Raw genomic sequence first — 27546 nt, 5'->3', positions numbered from 1 at the left:
TGTTTTCCAAATATTTCATTACAAAGTTTCTATGAACACTATTGAAAGTGCTTGCAGATTGGTCTTTTCCAAAATAGAACCTTCTATATAAAACATGAGGTTTGGCAAGCACGTATCTCCAGATTGTTGAATATTCCCAAATGAATTTGATAATGGATTGTTTAGAGTTAATGAGAAACAAAAAATATAAAACAATAATTTTGTAGGGCATATATCTCCTATCCTCCTTCCTTTCTCTCAAAGAAGTTGCAATATATGTGTTACATATATTATTTCTATATGCTCAATTAAAGCAATTTCTTAGCATATGGTGATTCAAATATGGTAACCTTCTAAGATGTTAGCCAAGTCTTTTAAAAAGTCTTTTGTTCACAAAATCGCTGTAGTTTCTGTTGAGACCTCCTATGAATACCCTATACTATCTCAGAGGTTCCAAGTTATGATTCAATAGACTGGATGATTTTATGAAATGAATCTCCTCTTGAGATCTGCTTTTCATTTAGCCTGCCATGAAAGTTGAGTCTATATTTCCATATTTCCATTTATTCCACTAAAGAGAGAGAAATATTTTTGAAAACTGATTCTTTAGACTTGACCATTAAAGTCTTATTTTTCCCCAGCATGATATTTGAAATATTTGAAACAATTATGGGAAATAGTACCCCCAAATGTGTGCAAACAATTGTAAATGTTTCCACCAGGGGGCATTCTTTCCATTAAAAATAAAGTGTAGGCATCCCAAAAATGTTTGGTTGACTTCATAGACCAAATGAATTTTTTTTTTTTTGCACGGGGCTAAAGTGCTTGCTTGCTTTATTGGCCTAGAAATGTACATTTTCCTTTGAAGATACAGGTCTAAGTCTTCAACTGGTACCAAATAAAGAACTCAATTATGGTAAGGTTACAGAGAAGAGCTAAATCTGAGATCTTCTTACCAGAATACAAACCCAAATTACAGCAATGAAGTTTTTGGCTTGGCTACACATGGCAAGTAGGGCCAAGAGTGATGAAGAACGGGAAAAAATATCTTGGGATATATGGGACATATATTATGTTGTACACAACCAATGAATGTGTTTAAATTCCCCCCCATGACAAACAGATTTATGACTTTCTCACACAAGAGAATAAATAGGGTTGGATTTGACCTATGATTTCACTGATTTACAGATATGAAAACTCTACCAATGTAGACTGACATCTTTTCTGAAACATAGTCTTGCAGTTACCTAGAGCAATGGTGTTCATTCAGCCATATATAAGGATTCTTGCAAGCACACATTGACTTGGAAAATCTATATTGTTGTTCATCCCTCATTTCAAAGACGAAATCATGAGCTGATGTACTCACTTGTGTGTGAATTGGATTTAAATGAGGCAGTTACACAAACTCATTAGCCTCACTCTCTCTTTCAAAGTCATCCAAGTCCAATGGCAAGACATAAATCAAGAGGACTGGTGATGGCTTTGGATGCAGTGGCTCCACAGTTCCTGATTCAGCTGCCTTCATGGCCAATGGAATGAATTGTTCTCATCTATCCATTCATTCAGAGTAAGTCTTCACATGCTTGGATTAGATACCACCCCTAATTCACTGATGTGCTTGAGGTCTGTCTGTAACCCTCAACTTGGTTTAGTCCATCTGTCAAGACAGTTTTACCAAGGTGTGGCCACTGGGCATACTAAACACAGCTTCTTGAAACCACAGGTAAAAGTTGGGTAAAAGACAGACACAAAGGAGGATGAACAGCCCTGAAAAGGCCTTGGCAGGCCTTAACACCAGAGGTGCTAGTCCTCCTTAAAGATCCCATATGTCTCAGAAAGTCTACATATAATATTTTCAGTGTTTTGTTATATTTTTAAATTTATTTTCTTAAACATTTCCCAATTATATTTTAACCTGGTTCTAGCAGCACATGAGATATGTTGGTGGCAGAACACTGAGTTATAAAGTAAATGGCCTAGGGTCACATAGCCAGTGTGTATCTAAAGCAAGATTTAAATTTGGGACTTCCTAGCTTCATGGCCAACATTCTGTTCATTTTGCCAAACTGACACAGGTAAATCTAAGCATCCAAAACACTATACTCTTGACCTTCATTCATGCATGTTAACAAAAGTAAGAAGTATGTCTTCAGAAGAACCTATATTCAATTAAAATTATTCATTGACTACCTACTATGTGCACAGCATTGTACTGGGTGTTACAGATATAAAAATAAAAATGAAACAATTCTTGCCTTCAAGGAGCTTATGTTCTCCTGAAGAAAACTAGTTCTACTTTCAAAAGGCCACTATGTAAATTGACTATATCTCAAAATTCATCATCTACAAACCCCAGTAAAGGAAACTCTTCTATTTTACAATTTTTCCATTTGAAAAGTATAATATGGCCAAACAGAAGTGTATTGAGCAGGAGGGATGGGCAAGACTGCAGTACAAAAGAAAGTAGGAGTGTCCATCAGTAACAATCCTATTTACTACCACTTAACTTAATCGATAAATCAATAAAGTCCATTCCCCACTCTGTCACTGATTGGCTCTCGAGCATTTAATGAGTCTTTTCCCCTTTCTTCATTGCCCTCATTATATATGTGTGTGTGTGTGTGTGTATACATATGTATATATATATATTTAAATATATATACATATATGTTGCTATGTATTTATAATAATGATTTGAGTATAAAAAGACTTCTCTTCTTTTGGTGAGAAATATGAATTAGTATTATGTTAAATATTTTAAATTATAAAAGTGCAATGTTAGAATGCTCAATAATTTTTCTCAAGCTTATCTGTGAAGCAAGAGTATCAAAGAAAATCTGGGAATATGGATAGGTCTGATCCTTTGAACTGGGAAGAGGGTAGGGAGATTGGCCATTACTTACTCTCATACTCATGCTAGTTGTCAAATGAGCTGAGGGTCAGGGGGGGGCATCCTATTTCTCATATAAGAAAAAGCAGGTAGATGAAATGAAGACACAGGCTCTGAAGCAGGAAGGAATAGGAAGTCCATTTCCAGTAGACTATAAGTTCACATTTTGAGGTCTCCAAGACCTGTCACATAATAGGTTCTTAGCAAATGTTCCTTTGAGTTGAATTGAAATTTTGTTAGGAAAAGTTGCTATGAAGAGGCAGCCTCAAAGAAACATTTCCCCATCAAAGGCTTATCATTAAACCATACCTGAGCTCAGAATAGCAGAAGATTAGACACATCCTTAACAATCAGCTAATACATATACTTCTAAGAGAAAAATTGGTCAGAAGTGAAAATGGAACTTCCAATGTGAGAGAAAGATTTTCAGAGCAATTATGACCCATACAGAAGGATAAAGAATCAAAAGTAAAGTCAATAGAGAATAACCAAAAGTTGAAAGAAGGAATATTTAGGAACCAAATAGAAAAATAACCTCATCATTCAGAGAGCTTAAGACTAGGCCAAAAGCAGACAAATAACAAGGGGAAATGAAGTGCAGTATGGAAGTACAGGAATCCAAGGTTAGAAGGGATGACCTGGGTATCCATGCCAAGCAAAATTGGAAACTGTGCTTTGGAAGGGATTGAGGATCTCATCTGAGATAACAGCAACACCAATCTAAATCTATGCCAGGTTAAGTTATCTGAGTGATCTGGTCTAGTATTCAATCTAGACCAAACCTAAGGTAAAGAATAAAATTGGAAGCTGGATGCATCTGGTAGATTGTCTCTATCCAACTAAATCTGTGGTAATGGTGTAATGGAAAAACCGCCAGATTTAGAGTCAAAACAACTTGGTTTAAATTCTTCCACTCAATAACCATATGACCGTGAAGTTTTCCCAGACTCAGTTTCCTTAACTCCAAAATGAGGTTAATGACACATGTATTATTTAATGTACTTCATTTATACATGTACTTATTTAATGTATTTAATGTGGGGAGGGAAAAGTGCAAATAAAGTATTCAGAGAATGTGTAAACAGCCATTTTCATCAAAATTCATTGTTAAGATGTCCCAAGCAGGGCTGGCCTGAGGCAAAGTTGGGAAGTAAGTAAAAGTAGAGCTCACTCCCCTACAAATTACCTCTATATACAAATTCAATTCAAAAAGCCTTCAGGTCAAATTGGACCCAATGATCCCTAAGGCTGTGCTAGAAGCTAAAGGGAAAGTAAATTGTATCTGTTAGCTTCTGGGAAAGCAGCAATAATATGTATTATATAAAATCAGCATGGTGGCCAAGAAACATTTTGTTGCCCTTCCTTCTAGTTAGTGAGAACTGGTGATTCATCTATGGGACTTTCTCCCTATCCATGAGCTAAGATCTTTTCTATGGATCCCCTCCAACCTGATGATATCCTGCTTCTCTGTATAAACTTTCTACACCAAATAAGACTTGTGTTCATTCATTAATCTTGAGATGATTCAATGATGGTAAAGTAAGAGAGTCAGGGACCTCTTTTAGTTCTTTGAAGCAAGTCTATACTAAAATACATCTCATAAAGAGAAAAATCTTCCTTTTCTTTAACAATTCTTTATATTCTAGGTACTTCATATGGATAGGTAATACATATAGGTAATATAATTTAAATTGAAATTTCAGAAGGATAATGACAACATTACTCACTTTAAAATTCACTTTTGGAAAGGAAAAAGGAAGGGGCAGAGTGTCACCAAACACCAGAACATGTAAAATTCATCTGTAGAGTTGCAGGACCTGGATTTGAACAGTGGCTCATTATATATTCTGTGCCTTTGGACAAGTTAAAAAAACCTCTCTAGGCTTCAGTATCCTAATGTATAAAATAAGGGAATTGAACTAGATGTTCCCTAAGATTCTTTTTGTCTCTACAGCATATGATTGAATGATTTTTAGAAATATGACCTTTGTTATATCCTTTGGCAATGGGAATATTTTATAAATAGATCAAAATCAGTCAACAAAATCCCTCGAGCAATGATGAAAGTGTATGAAATCCTTGTCTAAGTTTAGAGGGTTTGTGTTTTTTCTTTTTTTTTTTTTGTTGGTATTTTTACTCTTGTCCATGTGCCCAAAGACCATGGCAAGAGAAGCACTCTAGAAAGCTGATAAATAATTGAAGCTTCTCCAGATCGATATCCTAAGATGTGGTCAAGGAAGTTTACAAATATGTATTTAAGTCAAGGGTCTTCCCGCCAATAAGCTAAATGCAAGTCAAGAGCCACAAAGGATGCATTTTACAATAGTAACCCAGCCTTGGTGGCTTTTTTGTTTGGTCTTATTTTTTTGTCATGCTCTCTTGACTTACTGTAGGCAGCAGACCAAAAAAATAAGGGATATTAGAGGGAAAGTGTGTCTAAAGGGACTATGTCTCTAAAATGAAGGCTGCTCTATGACTCTTATACCTAGATCACAGAGTCTAGTGCTGCTAACAGATCCATCCACTGAGGGAAAAACTGACCCCAGATAGAGACTAAACAATGTTAGGACAGGCTGGACTAAGTTCAAAGAAGTGGGAGGATCGTCTATTGATGACCTTACTCGTGTTCCATGTCCAGGCTGAAAATGGAATTTTCTGGGGAAACATTTCCCTTCTCAAGATAATTTTTTTTCCTTGTATAAAGGAAACCCATAGGATTATGAAGGAAGTAGTGAAATTATACTGATATGTGGTTCTCAAAGTATTGGAAAGGAGGTCACGGAGTCCAGATTAAGAACCCCTGCACGAGCCAGTGTGTGATGTCGAACTAGAATCCCTGAAGCTGCTGGTAGAGCACTTGAGCTTGGGAGTTCTGAGCTGTAGGTCACTCAACCCATTCAGTGAAGGGTGTCTGTCTACATTCAGTCCAACAGCAAAATGGTGAGTCTGTGGGAGGCCAGGTGGGAATAGTGGGACTAGGCTGCTTAAGGAGGGGCAAACTGGCCCATGTTGGAAAGAGATCATGTTCAATATTCTTTGCTGATCAGAACTGGGCTGAACGAATGAGTCATCACTTCACTTCTAGCTTGGACCTAGTTTCTAGGTTAAGGTCAAAAGATCCCATTTCAAAAACAAGAAAAGAGGAAAGGAAAAGGAAGGATTATGGAAGAAAGGAAGACAAGAAGGAGGGAGGAAGGGAAGGAAGAAAAAAAGGGAGAAAGAAGGCTTTTTTCACTAGAGTCACCATTAAGACGGATTCTAATAGATGCATATATCCTTTCTTGTCACAGAGAATCCTCACTAAGGCATTTTGAAAATGAGCAAGTTTCTCATTAGTGTAATGAAAAGCTATAGAGCTCTTGCTACAATAAATGGAATATAGTATCCCAGCTCCAAAATTTGCAACTCATTATAATTCTACCACCAATTATAGCAAATCAAGGCTATTTTTCTAGGCAGGCAAGTCTATGGCAGACTAACCTTTGGCTCTGTTGCTAAAAATATCCGTAACAATCAGATTGTACCTACCTGCTTTTCCCTACCAGAGAAACATGCTGAGCTGTGTAATGGCTATTTTATTTGTATTCTCATAATTTTCAGAAGACTGACAAATTCACGTGGCTGAAATGTATTTCAAAAGACCACCTAAAGTCTGGCCTTAGAAACTTCCTAGCTGTGTGATCCTGGACAAGTCACTTAACTCCAATTGCCTCATCACAATCCAACTTTCAGATACGTGCAGATTTAAACCATCTCACAGTTTTAAAGCACCTATCTTATTTTCAGACTTCTAAAAAAGGAGATATTTATTTTGCAGTTTCCAGGTTTTATTCCTTTCACATTTGAGACTCTCTTTCTTATATCTGAACTAAAGGCGTCATTTACTTAGAAGCCCATTTCTTCTCATTCTATTTTCATTAGAGATGGAGAATATTTAGTAATCATCTACTTTAAAATAGTCCTTGACTCATTGGAAGTTGTCAGTCAGTCTTCTGCCCAAGCTAAATTACTACTAAATCAGAGAATCTTGAGGAATCTTCAAGTTCATGGCTCAGCCACAAAGGTATCAAACATGCAGCTCATAAACTGTCTGCAACATTCCCTAGTGCTGCCCAAACCAGATTAAAGTGTAACTGGGAAATATTTAGTGGAACAAATAAAAACATGATACAATATAGAGAATATTACATTGTAAAATTAAGTCAATGGGCAGCCCATAGAGGAGCTCCTGTTTCTATTTGAGTTTAATACCATTGCCCTACATAGCATCACTGAAAAATGGTCATCTACCTTGAACTTGAGCATTTCCCTTGACAGGGAACTCAGTTCGTCAAATGGGGACCCTCTTAACATTTCAGTTCAATTCAACATACCTTTATTAAGGGATTATTTTTCAAGATTGTGCAAGGCACTGGAGACGCAGTGGTAAGGGATAGAATGTTAGAGACCAATTACAGAATCAAAGGATCATTAATTCAGAGTTGGAAGAGATCTTAGATGCCGTCTTCTTCAACTGCTTCACTTTACAGATTAGGAAATTGAGACTCATAGAGTCTAAATGACAAGATAGTATTAAGAGACAGGGGTCTGAAAAGATTTTTTGAGGAAGTGAGACCCAAGTTAAGAATTTGATTTGTTTGGGAAGGGGCATAATTGTTAGGAAATCTTGTCATATATCAAGCCCAAATCATCTGCTATGGTTATGTCCAAATCTTGTGACCCTAGTGGAGTTTCTTGGCAAAGATACAGGAATGATTCTCCATTTCCTTCTACAGCTCATTTTATAGATGAAGAAATTGAGTCAAAGTTAACCCTTTTTGACCAGGATTATACAGTTGGTAAGTGTCTGAGGCCAGACTTGAACTCAAGATGATGAGTCTACCTGATTCTAGACCTGGCACTCTATCCACTGTGCCAACTAGCTGCCCAGCCCAAATTATTCTTCTGCCATCTTTTCCCTTGTTCTCCTAAATATTCTTTTTTTGTTGTTTAATCATATTCCTCAGTCTCTCTTGAATGAACTTTACTCAAATGGCCTCTTAAATGTTTTCTATACTTCTCTTAAACTGGAATCTATGCCTGGATTCTGAACTTTGATAGTTAGAAAGTGCCAAAAATAAGGAAGGAGATAACTTTCCCATTCTCATGGGTTAGCCTGTTTCTTATATTGTCCAATATTCTATCTGTTTCCCACCCACCCCAATTTATCTCATTGCTTAAGGTAATTAACAACATCTTCTAACTGGAAATTACATAGAAATGCCTTCTCAGCAGCTTTCCGCTTTCAGAACAGCATAAATCAGGGACTGGCTCAATTCCTCCCATTGCTTTAAAACATTGTTGACCCTAGTGGTAAATGAGTAACAAAGGTCCTACCACCTGAAAAGGAGAACATTTGTAGTGTTCAACTGAATAAGCAACCAACGAATATTTACTGAACACCTTCCGAAGTTTGAAAGGCTGCAAAAATGTCCTGTATTTCCTCTGGGTAGTACATTATTTGACTGTGAGCTGATTATAAGGATATAATAGCTCCTATTTATCCAGCACTTAAGAGTTTACAAAGCACTTTACATACATATACTACTTCATTTTATCTGCACAGGTTTCTGTGAGGGAAGCCCAACAGATATCACTAGCTCCATTTGATAGATGAGGAAATTGAGATTGGAGAAAGTTGAGTGACAGTCACCCAACTGGGGATTTTACGAGGTGACATTTCGAGCTACATTATCTTCTGCCACCAAACCTAGACAAGTACTGCTTCATGCATCTCCCTCAGAATTATTTACTGTTACATATAGGTTTCCAACTGCATTGATAAAGGGAGCTCCCAGAATTGGTGTCTTGGGTTTCTTCTCCCCTTCTTATCTAAACTCCTTGAGAAAGTCAACTACATTAGGTTCATTCTCTTTCTCCTCCTGTCATTCTATTCACATCTCATTTAATTGCAAAGTTACCAATGATATCTTCTTTGCCTTTTCTTAATCTTACTCTTCTTGATCTTTCTACAGACTTTGAAACTGACACTCACCAGTTCTTCTTTCTTTTATGGGTTTTAGTGACACTGCTCTCTCCTGTTTCCTTTTGCTAGATCTTTATTCACTGTTCTCTTCTTTCTCTACACTGACTCAGTTGTCTCATCAGCCCACATAGGTTCAATGATCATCTCTATACAGATGAGTCCCAAATTTCTCTCTCTCTCTCTCTCTCTCTCTCTCTCTCTCTCTCTCTCTCTCTCTCTCTCTCTCTCTCTCTCTCTCTCTCTCTCTCTCTCTCTCTCTTTTCATTCTCTCTTTCTCTCTCTCTCTTTCTCTCCCTCCACCCTCCACATCTATCCATCTACCCATCCATCCATCCATCTATCTATCTATCTATCTATCTATTCTTTCCTGGGCCCCAATGTTATATGACAAAGTGCCTTTTGGACACGTCAAACTGAATGCCATGCTCTCTTTTCAAATTCGACAACAGTCCAAACCAGAACTCATTATCTTTCCCTTCAAATCCTCCTCTCTGCCTAACTTTCCTATTACTATGGAGGGCACCACCATTCTCCTGGGCACCCAGACTGACAATCTCAGTGACAGCCTGACTCCTCATTCCCCTGACCCCATCTAGCCAATCTACTGTTTTTTCTTTACTTCACAAAATAAGTGGCATAAGTTCTTTTTTCTCAATTCACACAGCTACCACCCTGAGGAAGGTCCTCATTACTTCTCCTTGAACTGCCTTCCTCAATTCTCTTCTTATACCAATTCATCCCACTCTCAGCTGCCAAAGTGATCTTCCTAAAGCACAGGTCTGACCCTGTCACCTTCAATAAACTCTAGTGGCTCCCTATTACCTCCAATATCAAATATAAAATCTTCTGTTTGACCCTTCACAACCTGAACTGATCCTACCTTTCCATCTTTTTACATTTTACTTCCCTCCATGTACTCTCCAATCCAGTGACTGACCTTTTACTGGCTCCTTCCACATCCCAATTCTATGCCTGACTGTCTCCCCCTGACCTGGAATGCTCTCCCCAATTAGCTCTGGGCTTTGCTGGCCTCCATCTAGACTCAGCTCCAATCCAGCCTTCTACAAGAGCTGTTCCCTCATCCTCCTATGGCTAGTGCCTTTGTGCTGAGATTATCTTCCATTTACGCCATATGTATCTTGTATGTACATAATTGCTTGCAGGTGGGCTCCCCCATTAGAATGTGAACTCCTTGACAGACCATAATTTCACCCATTTTTTTTTGTTTGTTTCCACCATGCTTAGTACATTGTTGTTATCCAGTCATTCAGTAGTGCCTGAGTCAACAGACCGCATTACACCAACATGGTCCACAGGGTTTTCTTGGCAAAGATACTAGAGTGATTTACCATTGCCTCCTCTAGTAGAGGAAGCCAAACAGAGGTTAAGTAACTTGCCCAGGGTCACACAGCCAGTGAGTATATGAGTCTAGATTTGAACTCAGGTCTTCCTGACACCAGCCCAGTGATTTATCCACTGAGCCCTTGGGCTGCTTTCCTAGTATGCAGAAAAAACTAAATAAATACTTGCTGACTAAACAAGCAATTGCCATCTACAGTTGGGGTCAAGCATCTTTATTTTAGAGATGAGGAATATGAGGATCAGCGAGGTTGTACTATACCCAGGGCCATACATCTAACAAGTAAATAAGCATCTATGGGAGGATTCATGGGGAAGTGGTATCACAGAGCTAGAGGGCACCTTAAAGGTTATCCATTCCAAGCTCCTGATTTAAAAGATGAGGAAACTGAGGACCAGATTGCCAGAATTATCCAATGATGACATGCTATTAGTCAAGGTCACATGTGAAATTTGAACCCAGGCCCTCAGACTCCAGAGTCAATGTCTATTCCATTGTACTACACTCCCCAGTCTGACTCCATGTCTAATGCTCTGGTCATTAGATTTCAGCCTCTCTGGAGAAAAATAAATAATCAGAGTAGCAAATAAAGAATACATGTGATATATTTGCATAATGCTTTAATAGCTAGAATTTACACAGAAATTTTAAGGCTTACAAAATACCCTACAAATGTTTTATTCTCAGAGTAACTCTGAGAAGTAGATGCTATTATAATGCCCATTTTACAGATGAGGAAACTGAAGCTGGAAGAGACCAAATAACTTGCCTAGGGATTTACAACTAAGTAGTATCTGAGGCAGAATTTGAACTCAGATCTTTCTGACTCCAGGTCCAGTACACTATCTATCACATTGCTGAAATGCCACTATAGAGACAAAGGAAAGGTAGGCAGATTATCCTATTACTGTTCCATATTCTAATTCTATGCCTTCTGTTCAGAGCCCAGGTGGCGTTATTCTGCATAGGTAGACATTTTCTCTGTACATTTGCTCGGAGAAGGAAAAATGTGAGTCCTAAATCTGCCATCTGGTGTAACCAATGGCACATTTCAGTAGATGTTGCCACACCACAGGAGCACAGCTCAGCAAAACAGAGCAATGAATGAAATGACTAATAAATAGTAAGGCTATCTCTCTCTCCTCATGCCACACCATTAATTATCAGCATAGCAGCTGAGGATTTATCACCCAATAAAAATATGAAGTTCATGTGGACTTAATGATTGGGGTGGTTTTTAAATCACTAAAACCTTAAACTTTTTTATAACATCATAAAGAAATTTATTAGTCAGTTCCACCTTTAACAACAAAAAGGCTAATAGGGACCCCAGAAGCAGCTCATACGAGCCACTTAAGGGTGACCTCTCCCCATCCTCCACTCCCTTATTTGCTAATTTGTCAGGAGAACAAAAGATTCCAGATCATGCTATAAGGAAAGAATCGTCATGCGAAACTCTTCTTGAAATGTGTGTGCTTGGACACAACAAAAAGAGCTTTTCTATTTAATAAAGTTGTGTTTGGGGCATCAGAAATTTCTAAGTGGCACGTACAACATGAGACTTTACAGGGTGCCTGAGCTCTTTGCCACTTGGGAAAAGGACTGAATTAAGATGACTGCCCCCACGACAAGGCATGGGACAGCCTTCTCCAATACCATGTAAGAAATCAGCTGCTTGAACTAAATATGTTCACCCAGACATCAGTGTCCATTTGAGTCATGCATGGGGTCAAACACGTCTTGGGAGAGATTTAAATATGTTCTCCAATAGCATGGAAGGTAAAGGCAGACCTATGATGCCGAAAATCTAAGCCTTCCCACTTTAAGCCAATCAACCATCTTTGAAGTCTCAAAGGGGAAATCATTTAGATTATTGTCTATTTGCTTCCATGTCTTTGGAAAGGGAACGATGATACTAGTGCCTTGGTATTTCAGTAATAAGCATTACACAACAACAGTTAATCTTTGCAATAACCTTGGGACCTGGCACTACTTATCAAGATGACTAATAAAGTATCAGAAATTGCTAGAAAAATGTAAAATGCAAACAATGGTTTTACAGAAGACTCCATGGCCATATTTCAGTATATCTGGGAGTTTTGAACAGAATCATGCTCCCCACCATGCCTAACACCACAAGAACTATTCCACACAACAGATGAGACTTTCTGAGAGGCATTTATAGGGGATCTTTAGAGTGCTTTTTAGTAAGAGCATATAATTGTTCAGTTGTCTCCAACTCTTTGTGACCCTCTGAACTATGGCACACCAATACTGTCCATGGAGTTTTCTTGGCAAAGATATTGGAGTAGTTTGCCATTTCCTTCTCCAGTGGATTAAGAGGAATGAGGTTAAGTGACATGCCCAGGGTCACACAGCTAGGATGAGTCTGAAGTCAAATTTGAACTCTGGTCTTCCTGCTATCAGGCCCAAGACACTATCCACTGAGTCATCTAGCTGCCTTGATATATATATATATATATATATATATATATATATATATATATATATATATATATATATATATATATATATATATATAGGGTCGTCATAATCAGACTCTCTAGAACAGTGGTCATGAAGAAGAGAGCAAGAGATCAATGAGAATGTCAAATAATGATACTATCACTGCCTTTCTGCATATTCTATATACCAGCTTCTCTCATCCTCAGTTTCCTTGTCTATAAAATGGTCAATTGATTCCTTATGTCTTTTCTGGCTCTGATATCCTATGAAATTAATGAAACCAAAGTGGGCAGTTCTCTGCCAAATATTCCCAGCCTCTAGCAATCATTATACAGGTATTTATGTGCCTTTGCTCAAGTTTTTCCCTGATTCTGGAATGCCTTCTCTCCACATCCTCCTCCATTCAACCACTATCCATCCCTGAAAGGCAAGTCAAGTGTCACCTCATATAGGAAGCTTCCCTCCCCATCTTCCTTTGTTCAATCCCTACCCATCGTTGAAAGATGAGTCAAATGCTGCCACCTCCTCCAGGAAGCCTCTACAGTGGAGTGCAGAAGTTAAGTGACTTTCTGAAGGTCACACAGTAAAGTCGAGATTAAAACTCAGATCCTCTGACTCCAAATCTTTTTTCACTATATGCAGCCTAGACAGTTCCCCCCCCTCATAACTATCTAATGTGTATACAATGTGCTATATTTTAGTTATCTCTGTTAGTTTATCATCCAATTGGACTATAAGCTTTGAGAGCCAGGATAGAGGCTTATATGAATTGTGCAATTCCCACCCTTTGAAGGAAAGTGGTCTGCATACAGTAGACCCTTGATAAATTTTGATTTGTTGATCCAGAGCTGTTCAGGCTGTCAGCTATAGGCATAATCTGGCATCAAAACAAATAATGGATTTTTATTACTATAATTTTATTATTATAATTATGGCTGATACCCTGAGACAGGGTCTACTTTGCATCTGTTAAGATTCTGAGAAGTTCCCTTTAAGGGATGAACAGAACTCGAGTTCAGGGCAGGGATGAAAGAAATGCTGTGGGAGGATTTGGCCTAGAGATAGTCTGTGTTGTTTCCTTCAAACAAAATTCCAAATGGATGTTGAGGCTATAAAAGATTTTCGATGAAACTGATCTGCTAAAGCAACTGGTGACATCATTCATGGTCTGTATCTCTGAGTTATAACAACTTTTGGATGTAGATTCAGCCTGAAGAGCCAGATTTTCAATCTCCTCTGCTTCCTATGAGTCTCTCTTGACTTTGAAGTTAATGGCAACTCAGTAAATGCATTCTAGAAGGAGGATGTTCAATAGAATGAGAACCAAGTACTGGATGGAGGGCCAATGAACCCAACTTTCCATTCTCCACAGGGGTAAGGGAGATGATGGTCCAAAATCATGGAAGCAGTTTTTTTTTTTCCTTTCTTTATGTGATTTGGTAAATGACAGCTTTCTGGTTTTAACTGTGGCTTCTTAAAGCTTATATAGACATTCCCTGAAAACATTGATCACCAATAAATTCAGGTTGCCCAGAAGGAGACTAGATGGCAGGGGAGAAGAGAATTGAAGACAAAATTGGGTCAAGGACCATTCATAGGGTGGGCAATTCTTCATGCCCAACTGTCCGAACTTGTTCTGCTAATTCTGCCAAGCAATTAACAATTGGAAGAAATGTCATCGTTCTGAAATGCTAAAAGTAGCTGAAGTGATGTTCTGACAGATCTGTGATCCCACTGAAGTCTTGGCACTTCCTACACTATTGAAGATCACAGCCTTCTTATTTTGTATGGGTTTTTTTGTCCATTTTGTCCTCATGTAAACCCTTCACAAAAATATTTCCTCCACCAGCTGGGGGCTTTTCTTTGGGTCTTTTAAGATAGTGAGTGTGGTATAGTAGAAAATTTGCTGGATTTGGAGCTGACGGTTTAAATCTTTACTCTGTTCCTTACTCTTATGACCTTATACAAGTCACTAATCTTCCCAAGCCTCAGTTTCCTCATCTATAAAATAAGGAGGCTACACTAGAAGATCTCTCAAATCACTTTTTGATTCCATTTTCCTTGATACCCATGTGACACTGCACAGACTAGTAGACTTCTTCTTCCAGCTATATTCTTGAAGTATGTCTTTAATAACCCTTTCTGCATTCAAGTCATGGTTGGTAACATGTGGCATCCATTGATAATGACCATTTATCTTTACTTTTTTACAGCCCCAATGAGGAGTCAGCAGAAGAATTTCAAGGAAACTAATCATTTATCAGGGATGGGGAGGTAGAGGCAGGGGAAGAAGTTAGAGAAAAAGGCTTATTTTATTTTCTACCAAGTTCTAAGTGAAAAATTCTAAAATTCAAAGCCTCTCTTCTACCCTCTCCTCCCCTCAAAAAATATAAAATAAATCATAACAGAAGATTTTAAGTCATATGAAAATAAAAAAGTCATCTATAATCACAAATCATCTCCTTGAGCTTAGTTATTCAGGGAATAAGAATTTGATCTATGATTTCACTGGTATGGAGAATTCCCATGTGAGGAAACTCTTCTCCCAATGGAAGGTGGCACTTAAATTGCAACTGAAGGTCTTAGAGAGTTGCCCAGAATATAAAAGGTTAAAGCAATTTGCCCAAGCTCACAACCTATATTTGTGAGAGGAAGGATTCAAATCCAGGTCTTCCTGGCTTCAAGCCCAGCTTTCTAACTATTATGTAACAAAATTTAATTCTTAAATATTCAACAAAAGCAAAGCTCTAAGCAAATGTGAAGATGGCAGTGAGAAAGAAAGCTCAAATTTGCATCTGAATTACCTGGCTTTCTTTCTCTTTAGAACTAATGTGTTTCAAGTCATCTGGATCTTCTACCAGGTTCTGGACTTCAGGTCAAAATAGACAGCTTGAAAACTAAGTAGTTAATAATGAAGTGATGATGAATTTTAATAGTCTCTTGGCTCATTGTAAGAAGTAGAAGAATCTATAACATTATAATAGTATAAGCATTGTAGCCATCATGTAAATGACCATAGGCCCAAGAATCCATAAATTAATATTTAAACTGTATAAAAAGAAATCAGATCATTACCACAAAATATTTTTAATCAAAAGTAGAGTCCCTAAAAAATGAGAAGGATTTATGACATATACTTACCAAAATAATCCAACTCTTGATTGTCTGAAGAATAAGAGGGGTATACATAAAGTTATTCCAGAAAATATTTATATTTGGCTTTGAAGCCAAATATATGACCTTTGAATATGGATGTTCCTGTTCTTCTAGGGATTTAATTTGATAGAAATTGTTATGAAAACCTGACTTGGGAAAATCTGGGTAGAGATTGTTCTAGCAAAGCAGCCTCTCTACAAACTCCTATATGGCAGACTTGGCCATCAAGGGGCTTCCCTAATGGCCTACAAGCTCCACAGAAAGCAAGAGTAAAAAAATCTCCATAGGGAAGTCAGTAAAGCAAGGAATCCAGGGAAATAGGTTTTGTCAATGAAATGGAAATTAAGCTTGCCTAAAATAATGCAAAAATGAAAATGCACCAATGAAAATCAAGATATGTCTCCAACTGTTATTTTATTTTCTTTCTCAAATAGATAATCATTCCCTTCTAAAGACCTAAAATTCACTGAAGCAGCTTTGGTATGGTACCTAACTGAATATAAATGAAGCATGGAGAAGACAGAAGGAAGGCCTTGCAGTCAAGAAGACCTGAATTCCCATCTGTTTCTGACTAGCTCTGGGATTATGGATAAGTCACAGCCTCTTAGTTTTCCTAAGCAACTAAATTGTAAAGCTGCCAATCTGCATCTGTGGAGGGAGTGTCCAAGTTTAGAAAAATAGCCCAACACTGCTCAGGTCCTTCTGGCAGTCCAGAAAATATAGCTTGACTTAAAGTTAGGAAGTCATGAGTTCTAATCTGTCCTCTGATTTATTAGCTGAATAACTCTGGACAAGTCATTTAATCTTTCTCTGCCTCAGTTTCCTTAATTGTAAAATGGACAGGATCAACATCAGGGTTGTTTGAGGATCAAAAGAGATAATTGCAAGGCACATAATACATATATAATGTAAACTGCATAAGAGATTTAATAAATGCTTGTTTCCCTGAAAAAATAAACAAGTAAGTAAACAAATGTTTGCTTCCTTCCTTCCTTCCCACCCTGATAGTACCTCGGGTCCAGACCAAAAGAAAACAAAACAAAATAACCTTAACAAATCTAACTGAACAGAACATCTTAGTCATGGTTCACAGAATCCACAGTAAGTGAATTACAAGGATTCTGAGATTATCTGACTCAGCCTCTTGCTTTTAGGTGAGAGCAGCAACAGACATCTGAAATTTACAAGATTCTTTTTGGTAATCAAGGCACTTCCTTTACCTGAACATTATTGTGCAAGTATTATTTACCCATTTTACAGATAAGAAGACCGACTCAGAGAGGTAAAAAAGACCATGGTTACATACCTAGCAGAGTAAAGTAATAGGACTTAATTCTTCTGACTCTAAGTCCATTAGTCCCTGTCATACTAACCCAAACATTCTCTTCTTCCTTCAAACTGGGTATTAATTCCTCCATGTTATAATCACTGAGGAAATATGATAAAAAGAATTAGCTCTTAGTTGAACAACTAGCCCTGTTCTCACTTCACTAGAATAACTGTTTTTCTGTCATCACCAAAACTGAAGCATCACCCTGTTTTTCATGCCTTTTGCCCTTTTTTTCTCCAGTCATCGTTTTTTCTGCCATGTTATAATTTGTTAGATATTTGGGCAAGGGTGCTTTAAAAAAAATCTTAACTTTCCCTTTCCCTTTAGGAACTCAAAGCTCTGACTGGAAACTAATCAGGTTCACAAAGGGTCCAGCTTGAACAGATTTTAAATTGTTGGGTTTTTTAAACAGTTTACCTTGCTTCCCTCCACACACCAAAACAAATAAATGAAACCCATTCATGTGGGGAGATTCCGAGCAGGTTCCAGAAACACCACTGGACTTGGAATCAGAAAACCCAAAATTCATATCTGGCCTAAGACAAAGCAAGTCACAACTTCTCTTGGGTTCAGATTCCTTGGTAAAATGGGCATAATAGAAACATTTACCTCCCAGAGTTAGGAAGATAAAATGAGACTGTATTTGTAGAGCATTTTGCAAACCTTAAAGGGCTATGTAAATGTCAGTTACCACCACCACCATCATCATCATCATCATTATTATTATTATTATTATTACTACTACTACTAATGTGTGAGGACCTTTGGGGAAGACCTATTCACAGATACAATGTGTTCCTACTTTGAGCTGATTTCTTGAGTGAAAACAAATTCCACTGTGGATCTAATCCTAGACGTCTTGCACAGGAAATACAACTTCTCTGTCTGAGATGAAGCTAGAGAAGACATCCTATTGCCTGAGGATTAGCTTATAGTATCATTTTCTCTGGAAACCTTCATCTCCTCCCTGGTAAGTTCTAAACATCCCCAAACAAAGCCTAGTTCTGTTGGGAATAAAGGGCTTCCACACAGTAAACCTCAGCATGGAAAGGGAAACACATTAGCATGGGAGACCTGGTGAGCATTACAACAACCTCTGGGCCCAAGCTAACGTGGAAACAAGGAAACCCCTCTTTTCCTTTAATAAAGCCTCCTTCCAAAGGAAATTAGTAAAACTCTTGTGTATAGTTGCCAAATAACTAAGTGAATAGAGCAGGTCTCTCAGAAATCCCAATTGGACCTGAACAGCCTCATTGTTTTAAAAACAACAGAACAGAACTAATGGAGACCCAATTTCAGAATTTGAAGAAAAAAAAAGGACTTTGTGATAGTGATTCTTATTGTCTAAAAAGTTCAAATTCAGTGTTGTGTATCAAGAATTTTATGTTTATGATGCATTCTAATGTTCTTCCATGAATCGTATCAATGACTACTCCAATACATGCTTTGGTTTCTCCTTTTTGCTGATGTTCCCTCTGTGCAGGCCACAGCTCATCCATTACCTCCTATCCTCTGGGACTCTTGTCTGGGTTCTTCCATAAATTGTCCCAAGGAGGTCCATCCAAGAAAGGGAGGGCTTCTTTTCTTTCTTTTGAACTCGTGGTAAGACACAGGTAAAATATTGGGAATGGCCATTCCTCATTAGTCTGTGCCTAATTGTATCTCACTTTAGAATTATTCTATTTTCAGTAATATTTAACATTTGAGGCATACAAAATACAACAACAGCTCAGTAGGTCCTCACCACAGCACTGAGAAATAGATGCTGCTATTTTACCAACTGAATTTGAAACAGGGTATTAATTGCTAGCATTTACAAAGTACTTTAAGGTTTCCAGAGTGCTTTACTTGTGGACCAGTAATGTAAGTACTCTTATTGTCCCCACTTAATGGATGAGAAAACTCAGACCAATAGAGATTAAAGTGACTTGCTTAGAGTCATTCAGCAGATAAACTACTGAGGCAGGATGTGAACTCTGGTGTTCCTGACTTCAAGTTATCATTATATCCACTGAACCAGTTAACTAACTATATAAAACTTGGCTATGGTGATATATCCATTGAATATCAAAGGCAAAATTTGAACTCAAATCTTCTTGACTATTCGAGACCAAAAGCTCTATCTGCTGCTCCAACTGGTTGACTAGAATATAAATTTGATTGATTCAGCACACAAGGATTAATAGCTTATCCACTGTTGAATGATGAATGTTATTTAAACAGGCTATAATTAGTAATGCCAAAAGACAATAATTCACATTTACAGCTACAATTATTCCCATAGTCATTTGGGATTTCTTGTCTAAAATAAAGTAAGGTAAAACCAAAGCATATGTTAGAGTTTAGTTTAACTTCTTATGTTCTCCATTTTATGTTTTTTTTTAGAATAAAGTAAAAATATTTTAAAAGTTCATCCAAAGAGAAAAAAACACACTAAGGATGAGTAGGAAGGAAAGCTGAAGAGAAAGAAAATGTTGGGGAAAAAGAGGCTCAAAAGGGACAAATAAGAATTAGAGTGTGGTTTCTTAATTAGAAAATCATTTTAAGAAATGTGTATCCAATACATTTTAAGAAATGTTTATCCAATGCAGAAGATAAGGTGGGGAGAAAGGAAGAAAGGAAGGAAGAAAGAAAGAAAGGAAGGAAGGAAGGAAGGAAGGAAGAAAGAAAGAAAGAAAGAAAGAAAGAAAGAAAGAAAGAAAGAAAGAAAGAAAGAAAGAAAGAAAGAAAGAAAGAAAGAAAGAAAGAAAGAAAGAAAGAAAGAAAGAAAGAAAGAAAGAAAGAAAGAAAGAAAGAAAGAAAGAAAGAAAGAAAGAAAGAAAGAAAGAAAGAAAGAAAGGAAGGAAGGAAGGAAGGAAGGAAGGAAGAAAGAAAGAAAGAAAGAAAGAAAGAAAGAAAGAAAGAAAGAAAGAAAGAAAGAAAGAAAGAAAGAAAGAAAGAAAGAAAGAAAGAAAGAAAGAAAGAAAGAAAGATGATCTGTACAGGAAAGTAAGTAAAGACATTTATTGCAAAAGTTATCAAAATAAAGAAAACATCCCACCAATACTTTTAAAAATAAAATTCATTCTTTTGTAGGATTTGCTTTGCCTTGATCATTTTAAAGAAAATAGCATAGTTTGAATGGAAGGAATCTTATGTCTGGAGTTTAGAGACATGTTATAATTCTGACTCAGAGACTTGGTATCAAACTTAAACTTTGCTATACTTATTCTGGATTAGTATCCAAATTCTCAAATATGTGGACCTTCTCATTTTATGACTCCTCTACCACACATATACTTACACCACCCCAACTTCCTCCTATTCTCAGTGCTTTTCAGCTCCCTTTTATGAGTTGTCTTCTTACATTAGAATATAAGCCAGCAGAGTCCATCATGCTTTTCTGCTTATATTTATATTCTCAATTCACTGCACAGTGTCAGGCATGAAGAAAACATTTAATAAATACATTATCTATCCTCTATCTCTATCAAACTATACACATATTTATTTTTCCAAGGACAAATCCATCTCTATCATCTATATATATTGTATCCACATATCTATTATTTCTATCATTTCACTGCCTATGTCTATCTCTCTCCTCTATTTCTACCTATATATATATATATATATACATATACATATCTACCAATCTCTATTTCTCTATCAAGCTTTTTACAAATTGATCATCTCTATCAACCTGTTTATATATCTATCTACAGATCTACTTATATCCATCTATCATCTCTACCATATCTATCTATTCTCTCCTATCTCTATCAAATTACCTAGCAATCTACCTATCAATTTATCTTTATCATCCCTCTATATCAAACTATATATCTACATAGCTGTCGTCTCTATCAACTTGTCTACATATCTACCTATCTCTATCATTTTCTCTCTATATCAATCTATCTACATATCTACTTATCTCTCTTGTCTCTATCAATCTATCTATATATTTATCATCTCTATTAACCCACCTACATATCTATCTACTATATCTATCTTTTATTATCTCTATCAAACTATCCACATATTGACCTATCAACCCATGTCTATCATCTCTACATACCAAACTATATATCTACATGCCCATCATCTCTATCAGTCTATCTACAAATTTACTTCTCTATCATCTCTCTATATAGATCTATTTACATATCATTTCGATCAACCTGTCAATCTATCTATATGTGTATCTATCTACATATTTACATATCAATCTATATCTATCTCTCCAAAATCTCAGGCAAGTTTCCACATGTATAAAATAAGGGGATAAGACAAGGTGACATTTAATGCCCTTTCCAGCATAAATCCTATGACTAAGACCTGTGACTATGACTGAAGCTATTCAGGATAAATCTACAAGTATGAATTTACCACTTAATACACAAATACCAAAGCTGTGCACCATTTCTTAACAGGTTGGTGGGAAAAATGCAGGTGAGGCATTTTCTTAAACACAGTTGTTAAATCAGTTTAAAGGCTTAGGGGAAAAAAAGTCCTGAATATGTTCTTGGCTCTTTGATTTTGGTAATTTAGTCTGTTTTCAAAGGTTAGACACATATTTGCAATGTTCTGCAATGAAATAAATCAACCCAATTATCTTCCCCTTTTTTCCTAGGGCAACCCAAATCCTGTTACCAATGGAAACATGTACTAGCTTTATAAAGTGTACTTGTATCACTCATGAATACAAAAAAGAAAAAAAAATATTTAGCATATCTCCAGATATGAGAGAAAAAGCGTATTTGATTTAATCCTTACACTTTCCATTTTTATCATAAACACATGATTAAAGCAATTGTTGGCCAAGCTATGTTGGTGGAGAAAGCACTCACACTAATTAAATCATGCATCCTTTTAAGTCTTGAAAAATTGGTTTTTCAATATTACCTGAATTTGAAACATCCTGATTTGGTCAAGACAATTCAATGAGAATTTTATTAAGTGCCTACTATGTGGTAGACATTGTGCTAGCTTTGCACTTTGTCTCTGTTTGCACCATCATGACTTTCAAGGAATTAATTCAATAACCATTTATTAGGTACCCAATGTGTGTCAAACACTATGAAGTTAACTGTTGATCCAATCTGTTATACTGTCAAAGAGTATTAAGATGTACCTTAAACTAAATTGTTAAGTCATTCTGTTATCTAAAAATTATGGTAGATAGCAGGGAAACTGCAGATACAAGCCCAGAAGAAAAGAATGGCTTCCAACATCTACAGGCAAAGGCTCAGCGACGAAGACAGTTTGAGCAAAAATTTGACTAAAATTCTTGGAAGACATGAAACAAGGGATGTTTTTTTTTAATTTTAAACTGTTTTAATAAATGAAATCTGAGTGTTTGAGGAAAAATAGTAAATGAAATCAGATTTATGGAAGAAAGAAATCTTCCATGATTGCAATGAGTGAAGAGTATAGTTGACATGACATTAAAAATCATATTGTTGCATGATAGCCTATATCTATATAGAACTCTAAGGTAAAATGCATTTTCATGGACATTATCTCATTTTTAAGTTAATTTTAATCCTTGTCTATATTTAATCAGTCTTATCCTCTACTAAAGTATTGGTGACAATTCCTCATTGTGAAAGAAAAGTGATCCAGAGTTCTGGAAAGCTATCAATCAACAAGAATTAATAAGGTATCCTCTAGGTGCCAGTCACTAGGCTAGATGCTGGCTGTTAGTTGTGGCCAGCTCTGGCAGTTTCTACCACGCTGGAGAGGTTTCCAGCACAAACCCAGGCTGTTATCTGAAGTCCAAACTGGCTAAGTGCGAAGAGACTATCACCAGAAGGTTAGTCTTATATGATTGTTTATTTGGGTTTTTTGGGGGTTGTTGTTTTGTTTTGTTTTGGGGGGCCATAGGAAGTTTTGAAACTGTCTACTTGGGCATGGAAAGACAATGAGCTATGTTGGTGGAGAAAACACCCACATTAATTAAATCATGCATCCTTTTAAGTCCTAAAAAAAAGGAAAAAAACAGGCTCAGGTAAATAGTGCTAGATAGATAAATGCATTATCATTATCCTCATTTTACTGATGAAGAAAAGGAGACTGGAAGAAATTAAGTTACTTAAAATAGTATCAAAGTTTTAAAAATGGTAGAGGTAGAAGTTAAACCCAGTTTTCTTTATTCCAAATCTAATTTTGTTTTGTTTTGTTTTCCCACTATCTCATACTTATTCTTTAAGTAAGAATCACCAATGGTTTCCTCCAACAAACTTCATGTAAAGTTGGCAAAATGAACATAATCACCACATCTATTTGAAAGTTAATTTAATTTAATTTATTCTATACTCTCTGGATTCTAAATCATCCTGTCAACCTCTCAATAAAATTCTGTGTTCATGTTGTTTCATAAATCATTGTTTCAAAAGACCCTTTAAAAAAAGATTGTAGAAATACTTTCTTACAGATGTTAAGACAACTGTATTTTCTGGCTATCTGGCACATACATCTTCCTCTCAAAAGTTTTCAACAAAGATCCCGAAATGTCTTCCAGCTCACAGTTAACCTGATTGGAACATAAATATCTTAAGCTTTGTTCCTATTAAGTTTATGATTTTTAGCATAATGAATTCTTTGCTGAAAATGATTTCCCAATAGTTATAAGATTATTTTAAAGATATATTTACAAGTGAAATCTTTTAATCCCTGGGCCTCAAATGTAGATTAGCCAAACAGTAATGTAAATCCTAATCAACTCATGATTTTGTCCCTTTTATAATTCATAGTTTAAGAGAATTGCCTGAGGTACAGAGGGTAAGTGGTTTGTTCATGATCATACAGCTGGCGAGTCATAAATGGGATTTATACTCTGATATTTCTGACTCCAAATTTAGCTATCCTTTCCATTATAGCCCCTAATCCAGTATTTTCAGTTAATGAACGTTTGACAAGGTTTTTACGTTCCAATGGCTTTGGACTCTCCTAACAGGCTTGCAGCTTTAATGAACTCATAAGGCACAAAGTTATAAGAGACCATTCCTAAAATATGTTTAACTGAGCCCAGAACCTAGGCTAGCACATCAATTCAACCAGAGAGACATGAGATCTGCTGAATAGGAAACACATTCTCTCTCTTCCTCCCTCTCTCTCTCTCTCTCTCTCTCTCTCTCTCTCTCTCTCTCTCTCTCTCTCTCTCTCTCTCTCTATTTCTCCCTCTCTCTCTCCCTCTCTCTTTCCTCCTCTCTCTCTTCCCCCCCCTCTCTCCACCCACCACCCTTTATGTTAACTGCTTTCCCACGATGGTCAGAGCATCCACAAAGCACAACCTTGGCACACAGAGAGGGGCAGACAGATATCTGGGACCCAAAAGCAATTGTAGTTATTCCGCCTCATTAGAACCAGAGTCCTATTCTACTCTCCTTTTCCCATGGGTTTTTAGTTCTGAAGATCAGCATACTTGTAAGACTCTAGTTTCACCTACATAGGCAAGGATTGAACATACAGTAAGCATGGGGTAGGAAGGAGAGGATACAGAAATTCCTGAGTCATCTCCCAGCCCTAAAGCTACTTCTATTCCTTTTCTCAACTCATTTCCACTGAGCTGCTTTCCTTGATGGGATAATAGCATCTATTCACTAGGGATTTCACAGGGTCACTGAGATATTATTCCTTGTATTCTCTCAACTCTTGGCATCTTCCCTGGTTGTCTCTCTTGCCTGGAACTCTCTCCCTCATCATCACTGCCTCCTGGTTTCCCTCAAGTATCAGCTAAAATACCACTTTCTACAGGAAGAATCTCTTGATCCTCTTAATTCTAGTACTTTTCCTGGCTCCCAAAACCCTTGACTGGAAAACTCAGGGAGTAAGAGCAATTCATACTCAAGGAGGAACTGGTCATTGTGGTTCTACAATCCAATCTTGTTCCATAGCATCAATACCCCACTTCTATATTTGTCTTTTGACTCTGGACTCTCTAGAATCTGCATGCCTAACCTTAAGATCACAAGTGTCAAGTCTTAAGGGGCATCTTTATAAAAGCTTAGCTGATTACTGAAAAAACACTGGGATGGGGTGGGCAACAGCTCCTCTTCCTTCTCCCCCAACTGATGAGCTACATCTTGGCTGAGCAGTCACTTCCCTCTTTTGCCATTCTCCAAACCACCTCTCCTCACAGTCAAGCCATATTTAGTCTCACCTCCACTAAATGCCCCTGGTCAGAGTAGAGGCAGAGCCACATCTCATCTGAATTGAAGCCCCTGAATTATCTGAAATTGGTGGGTTAGGATTGGGTCCTCTCTGAGTAAAATCACTTATCTTTTGGGGCATCCACTTGGAGCACAACATTCAAGAAAATGAAGCACTAAACTTAACCAAAGCAAATAAAAGAAATAATATTTTTAGGTTAAAAATGAAAATTAGAAAAGTTAAGAAATTATAGAAACTAACTGTGAAATGTGATCTAATCCTTACCAAACAGCACCCAAACAGTTTAACCCAAGGCAAAACTGTGTTTATCCTCATAACTTTCCTCCTCACCTTACCCCCATATTCCCCATCTTTAGAAGACAAATGTCTTTTTCCTTGTCAAAATCTACTCACTGGAAAGGCTCATATATCAATCAAATATTAAAAATGTAAATGAATTTATTCCCTCTCTTAGAGTTATTAGCACTTTAAGGCTTGTGTCTAATTAAAGAATAAAATCCTACCATCACCACCACCCACGACCATCACAAAGGGACTATCATGCATTAGTAAGCAGGTAGAAGAGATTCAGAATGGGGTAGGAGGACTTTCCTAGGCCCCAGCTCACACACAACTGGTGAAATTTCAGGAGCTTGGTAAAGAGCACAAAATGGGAAAGCTGAGTTCATGAAAGACATACTTTTCCTGTTTCATGGCCTTTATAAGGCATTTTAATGGTATTATTTTAAAATTCCCTTCCAAGTTCACAAAAGACATGAATAAAAAGAATAGAAATAATTACATTACTATATCATGCCAGCCATTGCAGACACATAGAAATAATTGCTCAGGCCTTTATTCAAACATAGATAAGAGAATAAATAAATCAAACCCTTTTTTAAACCACTTAGCATAAATTAGTCATTTGCATCTCATAAATGGCTATCTACAAGAACGTGCAAAGTGTAAAAAATATCTCATGTATATGATATAGATGTACAAAATTTTAAATTTCTGTCATAAATCCCCCAAATGGTCAAAATTCTCTGCTGTTTCAATCAGGCTTTTTAAAAAATACACAATGTTCCAAAAGTGTTTGGGTGCTTTTTGGAGACCTCTGCACAGGCCAACCATTAATTATTGGGTAATTTTTAGCATAATTCCTAGAATGTAGTTGGTGCTTCATAAATGTTTATCAAATTGAATTGAAAATGGAATAATTCCTCCCCTAACCATTTAGGAATGAAGTATTTTTTCTCACTAAAAAAAAAAAAAAGTCATTTGTATCTAAGAAGTTTCAAAGTAATTACAAAGGCACATCTTAAATTTTCCCCAACTCTACTCCCTAAATAGGAAAGCTTGGAACCTTGCAGAAACAGGATCATCATGCAAAGATTGCAGAATCCAATGCAGAGAATAAAATCTTTCCCTGTGCATACAAGTTCTTAAAAAATGGCCCTTCTCTATCTTTGCCCCACTGATCTGTGTTCTGAAGCAAGGAAAAGTCCTAAGCACCAGTTGCCTATGGAGCCATTCGTTACAATCATGAATACTACCAAAGAGACAAGATATCTGCCTGGAAAATCAGTCCTCATTTGAAAAGCTGGTTATACCAAGGAGTCCAGCTGATTTAAAAATGATCATGGTTGGTGTGATCACGGATGGCCTCTAGCCTCCTCCCATCATTTGGGGACCTAGTCATCTTAACTTTAGCCCGCTAGTAATCCTGAATCTTGAATCCTGATCCTCAGCATCACTAATAAGGTGAAATTATCCACACAAGAAGAGAAATACATGCGATGCTTCTTACCTTTCATGCCAAACTTGGAGTGTCTTCCAAACTTAAGAATAATCAGCATTATCACCAGACCAGTGCACACCAAAGCCGCAATTCCCACTACGACATACACCTAAAGGAAAATCCCCAGAGATGGTTAATAGTATAACTAAGCAATAACGATCAACCACTTCAGCTCATATTTCTTTTTCACTCTATATTTTATAAAGCATTTCCCCACGATGACCTATAATGTAGGTCAGAAAATCTGATTGGTTTCAAGGAAGTTAGAGCCTATATATACAGCATGATTTAGGAATAGGAACTAGGTGAGGAAGTTCCCAATATCATCGATGGTTGGTACCTTGTCTTCCCAAATGTTTAGAGTTGCCTCTAGCACTGAGAAATTAAGGGATTTGCC

The 27546-nt window shown here is 37.0% G+C and overlaps 1 protein-coding gene across 12 annotated transcripts in view; it reads right to left on the bottom strand.

Moving 5' to 3' along the window:
* The window catches only part of NTRK2 (neurotrophic receptor tyrosine kinase 2), a 427840-nt gene that overhangs the window by 282915 nt on the left and 117379 nt on the right, over nucleotides 1–27546 (bottom strand). For all 12 annotated transcript variants that reach the window (XM_007498888.3, XM_056805953.1, XM_007498890.3 and 9 more), the window contains exon 12: nucleotides 27159–27258. In XM_007498888.3, the coding sequence (XP_007498950.1) occupies nucleotides 27159–27258 (100 nt within the window). The remainder of the gene's footprint in view (nucleotides 1–27158; nucleotides 27259–27546) is intronic.

Source organism: Monodelphis domestica, chromosome 7, assembly GCF_027887165.1.
Source record: "Monodelphis domestica isolate mMonDom1 chromosome 7, mMonDom1.pri, whole genome shotgun sequence".
In the NCBI taxonomy this organism is placed as follows: domain Eukaryota; kingdom Metazoa; phylum Chordata; class Mammalia; order Didelphimorphia; family Didelphidae; genus Monodelphis; species Monodelphis domestica.
Note: the sequence above shows the minus strand (reverse complement) of the source record. Positions and strands in the feature narration are given on the sequence as shown.